The 11,228-nt window shown below is 46.6% G+C and overlaps 1 protein-coding gene across 1 annotated transcript in view; it reads right to left on the bottom strand.

The window, feature by feature from the left end:
- The window catches only part of ablim3 (actin binding LIM protein family, member 3), a 47,860-nt gene that overhangs the window by 22,650 nt on the left and 13,982 nt on the right, over window positions 1-11,228 (bottom strand). The window contains exon 3 of the mRNA XM_056439967.1: window positions 1,207-1,390. Coding sequence (XP_056295942.1) covers window positions 1,207-1,390 — 184 coding nt within the window. The remainder of the gene's footprint in view (window positions 1-1,206; window positions 1,391-11,228) is intronic.

Below are 11,228 nucleotides of genomic sequence, written 5' to 3'. Positions count from 1 at the left end.
TGTTGCTAGTTGACCTTGTCTTTACCTGTGTGTTGCTAGTTGACCTTGTCTTTACCTGTGTGTTCCTAGTTGACCTTGTCTTTACCTGTGTGTTGCTAGTTGACCTTGTCTTAACCTGTGTGTTCCTAGTTGACCTTGTCTTAACCTGTGTGTTCCTAGTTGACCTTGTCTTTACCTGTGTGTTCCTAGTTGACCTTGTCTTTACCTGTGTGTTGCTAGTTGACCTTGTCTTTACCTGTGTTCCTAGTTGACCTTGTCTTAACCTGTGTGTTCCTAGTTGACCTTGTCTTTACCTGTGTGTTCCTAGTTGACCTTGTCTTTACCTGTGTGTTCCTAGTTGACCTTGTCTTAACCTGTGTGTTCCTAGTTGACCTTGTCTTAACCTGTGTGTTCCTAGTTGACCTTGTCTTTACCTGTGTGTTGCTAGTTGACCTTGTCTTTACCTGTGTGTTCCTAGTTGACCTTGTCTTTACCTGTGTGTTCCTAGTTGACCTTGTCTTTACCTGTGTGTTCCTAGTTGACCTTGTCTTTACCTGTGTGTTGCTAGTTGACCTTGTCTTTACCTGTGTTCCTAGTTGACCTTGTCTTTACCTGTGTGTTCCTAGTTGACCTTGTCTTTACCTGTGTGTTGCTTTCAGTCCCTTTAGACACTTTTGCCTTGTCAGCATTTATCAGCGTTTTAAAAACCCTTTTTACATATTTAATGCATATGTTTTATATTCACGGCTTCAGCCGCGTGTCGTCTGGCTTTTATCGCCTAAAAACATCCGGACGGAGCCAGGGAACGTGCAATCTTCATAAGGGCGGAGGACCGGGATGACGAGGAGAAAAGAGAGGGATGACGATGATGATGAGGAAGAGGAGGAGGAGGAGACGGAAGAGGAGGAGACGGGGGTGGACGAGGACGACGGGACGAGGGGGAAAGGAGAAGCGATGTGACAGAGGGCAGACGGTGCAGGAAGGAAGAGATTCACCCTCCGGCTTCTTTCTGTCTCTACACACACACACACACACACACACACACACACACACACACACACACACACACACAAAGGCCACTGCTCCACTGACTCTGGCCGGTCGGCGTCGGTTCAGTTTCATGACCGCATGTATACTGTAACCGCGCCCACACACACGGCGTGCGTGTAGGTGTGTCTGTGGGCGTGCCGGTTGGGGGCGTGGTCATGCGGGTGGGGGCGTGGCTACCTGCAGACGCTGCAGACGAAGCACCTGGGGTGGTACGTGCGTCCCAGGGCGGACACCACCTCCCCCGTGATGAAGCCGTCGCAGCGGTCGCAGCGCGTGCCGTACAGACGCTGGTAGTCCGCCGTGCAGACGTACTCGCCCTTCTTCTGGAAGAAGCCGGAGCGCGCCAGGTCGCAGTTACACACTGTGGGAGAGAGAACACACACACACACACACTCAACACACTATTGCGTAACCAGGTGTGGAAGTCGTGAGCTCTTCAAATCAAAGATTCGTCCAGGTTTTTTCCACGTTTCTTGCGTTGAGCTTGATCACACAACCCTCCCTTCTCCATGTGTGTGTGAGCGTCTGTGCTCATGTGTGTGTGTGTGTGTGTGTCTTCACACGCTACTGCTCGGCAAGTCATTTCCCGCTCCAGCCAATTTGCTCTGATGGGAATATAATGTTATAATCAGCGTAAAAGTCATTTTGTGCTAAACAACATGAAGACGGAGACAGAAACACAGACCGCAAGTTCCTGTAGCGTCATCAGAAACCCACTGCAGACTCATTAAAGACAACGTAGTCATTTGCTATGTGCACGAGGCGTGTGTGTGTGTGCGTGTGTGTGTGTATGTTGTGCGTCCTATACAATGTAAGCTGCCATGTAACTGATAGGACATTCCAGAGGGTGTAACAGTAGCTCAGAGGCGTCGTCATGCATCAGGGCTGTGGTCTCAGGTCTCTGGTTCCTCTGAGCCGATGCGGTTCACCAACAGGAAGAGTTGTGACCTCCAGCTGGGATAACAAACAGGCCCTGATCAAGGTCACACACCACAAGAATCTAGATCTACGCACACGTGATGTACGTACAAGTATATATGTGTGAGAAATCACCATTTTCAAAGATGGTATGGGTGAAAATTACGTGAAACTTGCATCAAGAGACGTAAACTTCACACTCTATTTGGGCATTATAGCCTTGAACCTATGAGTACTCCCCTGCTCGATATCCTTTAGTGAGCTACCTGGTGAGCTACACAGTGATCTACCTGGTGAGCTACCTGGTTAGCTACCTAGTGAGCTACCTGGTGAGCTACATGGTGAGTTACATGGTAAGCTACATTGTGAGCTACCTGGTAAGCTACCTGGTGAGCTACCTGGTGAGCTACCTGGTGAGCTACCTGGTGAGCTACACGTTGAGCTACATGGTGAGCTACCTGGTGAGCTACCTGGTGAGCTACCTGGTGAGCTACATGGTGAGCTACCTGGTGAGCTACATGGTGAGCTACCTGGTTAGCTACCTGGTGAGCTACCTGGTGAGCTACCTGGTGAGCTACCTGGTGAGCTACATGGTGAGCTACCTGGTGAGCTACATGGTGAGCTACCTGGTTAGCTACCTGGTGAGCTACATGGTGAGCTACCTGGTGAGCTACATGGTGAGCTACCTGGTTAGCTACCTGGTGAGCTACCTGGTTAGCTACCTGGTGAGCTACCTGGTGAGCTACCTGGTGAGCTACCTGGTTAGCTACCTGGTAAGCTACCTGGTGAGCTACATGGTGAGCTACCTGGTTAGCTACCTGGTGAGCTACCTGGTGAGCTACATGGTGAGCTACCTGGTTAGCTACCTGGTAAGCTACCTGGTGAGCTACACGTTGAGCTACATGGTGAGCTACCTGGTTAGTTACCTGGTTAGCTACCTGGTGAACTACATGGTGAGCTACATGGTGCGCTACATGGTTAGCCACCTGGTTAGCCACCTGGTGCGCTACATGGTGAACTACATGGTTAGCTACATGGTGAGCTACCTGATGAGCTACACGGTGAGCTACCTGATGAGCTACCTGACGAGCTACCTGGTGAGTACCCCAGAAGCCCCGAAAAGCAAAGGGCCTTCTCCTGGACAGCAGGATGTCCAACACAACACTCTCTCCTAAACTCTCACCTGAATGAGTTTGAGAGGAATGGACCTCCGAAAACACGAGGAGCAGATTCTGAGTGTAGAATCTGTCTGCAGCTCGTGGGAAACGGCTCGTGAACTGGAAACAAGATTAGAGGCTTTAAGGCCCGACTACTGGGAGACGCTGGTCTAGACATGGAGAGACGAAGAACCCGAACACAGCCTCGACTACCAGGAAACACCCATAGCACATTTACTGTAGCACCAAAAATAAAGTAGGAAGCTCTTGTTATTTGACCAAAATGGTCGGCTTTCAGAAAAGAAAATCTCAAACGCTGAAATGTGTCCTCAATCTGACTGAAGTGGGATTATTTTTCCTGTTGAATACATCAAGCCCATGAAGTCACATGCTGTCTTCTATCCAAACCACTGACCATTATCACAGCAAGAGAAAAATGGAAAATTAATCCATGTGGAAAAACTGCAAATCGTGAGGTCGCCAACGTCACGTCCAACCGGCGACGCCGAAAACCGCTGACGCCACAAATGGCAGTAAATCAAGCCGTTAACACGGTGAACTCTACACAGCATCACCCTGCTTGTGTGTGTGTGTGTGGGGGGGGATCAATATCCTTGTATAGCAACAGCATCCATAGCCGCGCCATATCGCTGCTAACAGGCTAAATCAAGCTACATGTAGCCACCAGTTGTTAGTGTGTGCTGGCAGGCTGAGAGTTCACACACACACACACACACACGGACACACCCTTAAACCCTTCAAAGGGGTTAATTTAATCTCAAGCTGTTTATGAGTGCAGCGTATTGACTTAATGGCATAATAAAAGATCAATGGGCCCTCACTTAAAAAACTAAACAATCTGGGCTCCCACAGGAGGATGGAAGCACATAAATCCATCCCCGATGGGGCGGCGCTGTGCGTGAGCCGCGATGGAACGATGAAACGGGACGTGTGTGTCGGTGAGATATGATATGATGGATGCTTTTATCGTTGAGGCCGTTGGCATGAAGGAAAGGCGTCTGCAGAAGTGAAGAGGAAAGGAGGAAAGGGACGAAGGCAGTGGATGTGTATGAGGCCATGGCTGAGATTGAGAATAACCTGTTTCTAATGTGTGTGTGTGTGTGTGTGTGTGTGTGTGTGTGTGTGTGTGTGTGTGTGTGTGTGCAAACCACATTTCCAGAACCACTAAACAATGGCACATGCCTTAAAAAAAAGAAAAGTGTTTCTGCTACATTTTAAACCAGATTCACCAGAACCCCCAAATCACAGGCTGACATGATGCCTTCATGGAAAATGGGGAATGTGGGAGAAGACGACATACCGCCGTGTCCACATCTTTTAATCTTCTGAAACGAAATTGTAGTTTTTATTCAGTGCCACAATTTTCTCTTTTTCTTTTTTATCTCTCCCTCTGGCTCTCTTTCAAAAAAAATTGTTTGCTTTTTCAATCTGCAGCCGGATTGATTTTTAAAACGACTGCAATTGGCTCAATTAGCCTAATGCACCTCATTAGCATACGGACGCCTGGCCAAAGAACACCGCCGGCAGACTGGGATCCGCTCCGAGCGGATTGGACGCTTCACCCGTCTAAAATCATATTGCTCTTCTTCTGATTGGCTGGATGCCTCACGGAGGACGGCCCCCATCCTCGGTTGCCATAGGAGACGTAAACCTTCCACCGTTGCCCTAGAGACAGCTTGGCCCCTGAGTCTGGGTGCTGTGGTGCCGGCGGCGGCACATTGTGGTGTTGTTGTGGCTGAGCATGCCAAACGCTTTCCTCCAATCAGATTACAGTATGAGACGTGAGAAGAACCATCACCTGCTGAGGAACCATTTTAACGTTTGAGGCAGCTTTATAGGTTCTTTGAAGAACTCTTTAACCCTCCTGTTATGTTCGTTTCTTACATACAGCCGTGATGTTCCCGGGTCAATTTGACCCGGTTAATGTTGAATCATCCAAAAGTGGTCAGAAACCAAAACATTCTAAAAACTCTAGTTTGTACCTCATCACCAACAACATTACTAACAATTAAATCAGTTTTTAGTGGAATTGAGTTATTTACCCCTCCATAGATCAGAGTTCAATCAGGAGCATTCACTCGTTTTAATGAAAAATACATGTTCAAACTATTTTTTAGGTACATTGAAAAAATCTAAATCTAAATTGCATTAGTCTTCCATAACATGTATTTTCTCCTAAATATTATTTGCATTTTGTAATTTTTTTTTTTTCATGGGGTGATGTAGATAAATAGAGATGAGACACCTGTGCTGTTCAGGGTCATAATGACCCGCCCACTAAAAATCAAGCCAAATGAGTCATAAAGTTTGTATTGAAAGTAAACGTTAGTTATGTTTATTTTTAGTGTTACGATGCATAAATTATATGATAAAAGATGACCAAAGGCCAGCACACAGTCATCCTCTTGGTGCAGTCGTATGTATCTGCAGAGTGTAATGTTGTAGGACTTCTCAGCAACCATTTTGTATGTTTGGCCCTCCCCTGATACGTGTGGGTGGAGTTTTCCCGCAGGGAAAAATAAAGGTTCCCGTCAAAATAGTTTCTGTATTTCTCGCACAGGTGGGGTCGTTAGAAAGAGAATGTGTGTGGGTCTGAGATTGGGATGAGACAGGGTGTGTGTCTCTCCCAGTCAGACAGACAGTATATTAGAAGTACTATACTACATATGTATTAGTTGAGACATGAAAGAAACCCTCACATTAGTGTCCCATGTCCAATAAAGGTGTATTTAGGGGGAAAGTTAGAAGATGATAAACATTATTTGTTCTGTAATGTGTGCTTCTCATGTAGGGTGATGGGCACACAGCAGGATAGAGATGGTTACCATAACAACCACCTGATTCTTTTGTTTGAAGTTTGAAATGTGTACAACTTTATATATGGGGTTGTGAACGGGGTGTGTGTGTGCTGATATGTGTGTTTGTGTGTGTGCTGATATGTGTTTGTGTGTATGTGTGTGTGTGTGTGTGTGTGTGTGTGTGTGTGTGTGTGTGTGTGTTGGTGTGAGTGTGTGTTGAAACTTGGTGGGAGGGAGTAAGAAAGAGTGTCCTACATTTACAAAGAAAGAAATAGTCTAAACGTGACTCTTCTGATGACTTTTAGCCTTCACTTTCACAGCCGGGTCAAATTGACCCGGGAACATCATCTCTGTTATATAAACCTGCAGGGGGGGGTTGCAAATACATGATATTTTTTTGGTATTTTTTAAAATGTTGATTACACTAAATAAGATAAGCAGAAGAAGTTTTATACAGAAAAAGTACTTAGAAGTATTTTTCCTAGATTTTCAAACTTTGAAACGGGTCAATTTGACCCGCAACATAACAGGAGGGTTAAGGAAATGGTTCTTTAAAGAACCCTGGTTTGAAAAGTTCTTTGTGGAGCCAGATATGGTGCCTTAAAGAACCATTTTTTAAGGTTCTTTGGGACACCATAATAGGTTCTTTGAAGAACTCTTTAAGGAAATGGTTCTTTAAGAACCCTGGTTTGAAAGGTTCTTTGAGGAACCAGAAATGGTGCCTTAAAGAACCATTTTTTAACGTTCTTTTGGACACCATTATAGGTTATTTGAAGAACTCTTTAAGGAAATGGTTCTTTAAGAACCCTGGTTTGAAAGGTTCTTTGAGGAACCAGAAATGGTGCCTTAAAGAACCATTTTTAAAAGTTATTTTGGACACCATTATAGGTTATTTGAAGAACTCTTTTAGGAAATGGTTCTTTAAAGAACCCTGATTTGAAAGGTTCTTTGAGGAACCAGAAATGGTGCATTAGAGAACCATTTTTTGAAGGTTCTTTGAGACACCTTGATAGGTTCTTTGAAGAACTCTTTAGAACGCTGGTTTGAAAGGTTCTTTGCGGAACCAGAAATGGTTCTTCCATGGCATCACTCTGAGGAACCACTTTCGGTTCCAGGTGACACCTTCGTAGTTCCACGTGTACTCACGGGAAGACTCACACACTTTGAGTGGAACCTCCTGATGACGTGAGCGGAACCTCTCGTTCCTCTGCAGCTCCGTGTTCCTCCAGTCGGACTCGGGTCCCTGAAGCAGAACTTAACCGGCATCAAAAGACTTCATTTCATCTCGTTGTACCGGCTCTTGATCTTCTCCCACGAGTGGCGCTCTAATGAGGAAAACTACTAAATCTGCTGCTTCTCTACATATTTATCCTTTTCTTTTTGGCGAGGCGGGGAGGTAAGCGTCCCGACGCCAGGCCGGTGATTACAGGTTAGCGTGTGCAGCTGTGGTCATCAGAACGCCGCTGATTAGCCTCCCGCAGGGGGTCCGGGGGGCGGGTATTTATCTCCAGCCAACGGACGCAATTAAAAATTCTCAAAGTCGACCCGGGCCGGGAACCCGGAAAACAGTGCTGACGACACTCCTCCTCCTCCTCCTCCTCCTCCTCTTTCCTCCATCGTTCTGCTTAAAGGCCGCTTCCAACGCTTTGTGGCCCTGAGCACGAGGTCTACAATTTATCTCGATGTTTTCACCCCCCCCCCCCCCCACACACACACTCATTCTCCCACTGTGACTCTAGCTCACGATGCTACCGTTAGCTCTTCACAGCGTGCTACTGAGTACATGCACGGGACTTCAAAGCAGAGACGCAACAATTATGCTAACACATGCATTTTCCTTCTCTCAGTATATAATCGGTGAGGCAGAGGGTCAGCGACAAGCTAGCAGGGGAGGTCTACTCACTTATTCTCCCCCACATCTGTGGTGCTAACGTGGGCTCCCGGCTGCACCCCTCACCCCCGTTCCCTGGAGCTTATTTATGACTCTGACAGTCGTAAATAACGTGTTTTTTCTCATGTTGTGCCAAAACCCAGTGAGAGGAGGAGGAGGAGGAGGAGGAGGAGGCAAACACAGTGGCAGCTTTGTGAAGCCGTGCCCACAATGACGACGTTAACCTCCCGAAGTTTAGAAGGTTCGCCGTGTCATTATTTTATATTAGCATGCTAACGCTAGCTGCTACCTGCATGACGGCACTAGATATAGTCTAAATTGTAATGTATCCTCTGGGGGCACAACAAAGAAAAGGTCAGGGGTCACTTAAAGTCATGAGGATACACGATAAATGTGTCACTCCATCAAGTTGATATTTGACTGCATTAGTGGAGCCATGTGGTGCCAATAAGGGAAGAGTCCTCTGGGGACCTCGAGGATCTGGAACAACCTGTCAGGATATTTCACCCACGACCAGAAAATGTTGAACCCACGACGGCGTGGGAGGAAAACCGAGACGATCGCCAAAGAGTCCGAGGGAGTCCAACCAATAAGTGCTCAGACGTCTCAGGCTGGACCAAACTGGCCGACCGGCACTGGAAATGGCTCTGGGAAGGTTCCTGTTCATACGGGGACGATTTCCCGCAAGCTTTTATTTAGTAAGTGCCTCTGTATGTTTTAGGTCCTTTTATTTTGAAGATTTTCCGGCGACACAGGAAATAGGTGTAAATCTCATAAAATGACTTCGCAAAAAATCTGTTAGCTGACGGGGAACTGAAGGAAAAGGTGTTCATGAGTATTTGAACGAGGTACTTTGAGTTTTATTTGGGCTTTGACTTCATGTTTAGTGACTTTATTCTTTAATTAACTTGTAAAATGTATCGTGATAAGATGCTAATGCTAGATTGTAGCTGTGTGTTCCCTTTAAGGAAGATTACATGTTGTGATTAATGTCCATGTGTGAATGTCACTGAATTCATATTTACAGTGATTTCTGGAAATTAAATGGAAAAATAAACATGAATATTATGATTAAACATGAATATGATGTTAAACATAAATATGATGTTAAATATGAATATGATGGTTAAATATGAATATGATGTTAAACATAAATATAATGTTAAACATGAATATTATGATTAAACATGAATATGATGTTAAACATGAATATGATGTTAAATATGAATATGATGTTAAACATGAATATTATGGTTAAACATAAATATGATGTTAAACATAAATATGATGTAATGTTAAACATGAATATGATGTTAAACATGAATATGATGTTAAATATATATAGAGCCGCATTAGCAGCATGGCTACTGTGGGGTTCTCAAACCTAACAGCTACAGGGAGCTAGCGGCGGATGCTGCTAACGCAGCTCTAAAAAAAGACGCCCGATAACAGAAAACAGACGGCGATGTGGTCGTAGAGGAGGATGAAGAGAGAGAGAGAGACATGAGACATACAATATGTACACATGAATATGGCGTGCACACTTAAACACTGCATACACACACACACACACACACACACACACACACACACACACACACACACACACACACACACACACACACACACACACACACACACACACACACACACACACACACACACACACACACACACACACTCACACACACACACACACACACACACACACTCACACACACACACACACACACACACACACACACACACTCACACCACACACACACACACTCGCTCACACACACACACACACACACACACTCCACACACACACACACACACACACACACACACACACACACACACACACACACACACACACACACACACACACACACACACACACACACTCACACACACACACACACACACACACACTCACACACACACACACTCACACACACACACACACTCACACACACACACACACACTCACACACACACACACACACACACACTCACACACACACTCACACCACACACACACACACACACTCACACTCACACACACACACACACACACACACACACACACACACACACTCACACACACACACTCACACACACACCTACACACACACACACTTACACTCACACACACACACACACACACACACACACACCACACACACTCACACACACACACTCACACACACACACACACACACACACACACTCACACACACACACACACACACACACTCACACACACTCACACACACACACACACTCACACACACTCACACTCACACACACTCACACACACACTCACACACATACACAAACGGGGATATCCAAACTGCAGCGAGAGACGGGGCCTTGTGATAAGCAGTACAAATGCTCTACAGCTCTATGTCTGTCTGTAGGTGTGTGTGCTAGTGTGTGTGTGCGTGTGTGTGTGTGTGTGGAGGGGGGGGGGGGGGGATTGCCCAACACAGCAGGGTTTGCCACTGAATTATTCTATTTATTGGGTTAGAAATCCCACCTTCACTAAGCCAGACACTTGCACACTTAAGCAGCTCCACCACACACACACACACACACACACACACACACACACACACACATACACTCACACACACACACACACACGCACACACACACACACACACGCACGATCCCTCGAGACGGAGACGCTTGAGCGTGACAAGCGGGAGGAATAAACCTCGTCATCCATCCCAGATCCCGGAGAGTCGGAGGTTAAAGAAGCGGCGCCGCCCGCCCGCCGCCGCCTCCCCTTCTCTCTCTCTCTCTCTCCTCCGGAAATCTCTCCCTAGCAACCAGGCACCGGCGTGGTGATTGGACACCAGCGTGCCGGCGGTTGCTATAGCTACAGGAAGCTCCCCTTCCCCTGTCAACCACTTTTGTGTTCCCGCGCCTCTTTATCTATAACCTCTCTTTCTATTATTTCTCTTTTTTCGCCGTTTGTCTTTTCCTCTCCTCCTCCTCCTCCTCGCCCTCCGCTGTGTTTCTCTCCATCTCGCCCCCCAGTCCCTCGCCTTCACTACGGTGCCGCGGTCGATGTTATTAACGGCGAGGCTGAGCGATGGGGGGGCTAATGGCATCCAAAGGGGTCTGCCGAGGAAACAAAAGACAAAAGGTGCTGCAATCTCACGAGAGCCCCGGTGAGAACGGAGAGAGACGGAGCGTTTTGCAAAACACACATATTTATTCATCTGGCCTGTCGGGGTGAATCTTTGATTCCCTTCGCTTCATGAGAACAATCAGTTCTGTCCCGAAGCATAACGAACGACCCGGAGCCGTGTCTCCGTCTAGTCGTGTGTTTGTTTCTGTGACTTCTGCACGGGGGGAAACACGTGTGCACATCTAGCCTGTGCGTGTGCTTTACGTGTGTGTGTGTGTGTGTGTGTGTGT

The sequence above is a fragment of the Pseudoliparis swirei genome, chromosome 19, assembly GCF_029220125.1.
Source record: "Pseudoliparis swirei isolate HS2019 ecotype Mariana Trench chromosome 19, NWPU_hadal_v1, whole genome shotgun sequence".
In the NCBI taxonomy this organism is placed as follows: domain Eukaryota; kingdom Metazoa; phylum Chordata; class Actinopteri; order Perciformes; family Liparidae; genus Pseudoliparis; species Pseudoliparis swirei.
The sequence above is the reverse complement of the archived record's forward strand: the minus strand, read 5'-3'. Positions and strand labels throughout refer to the sequence as shown.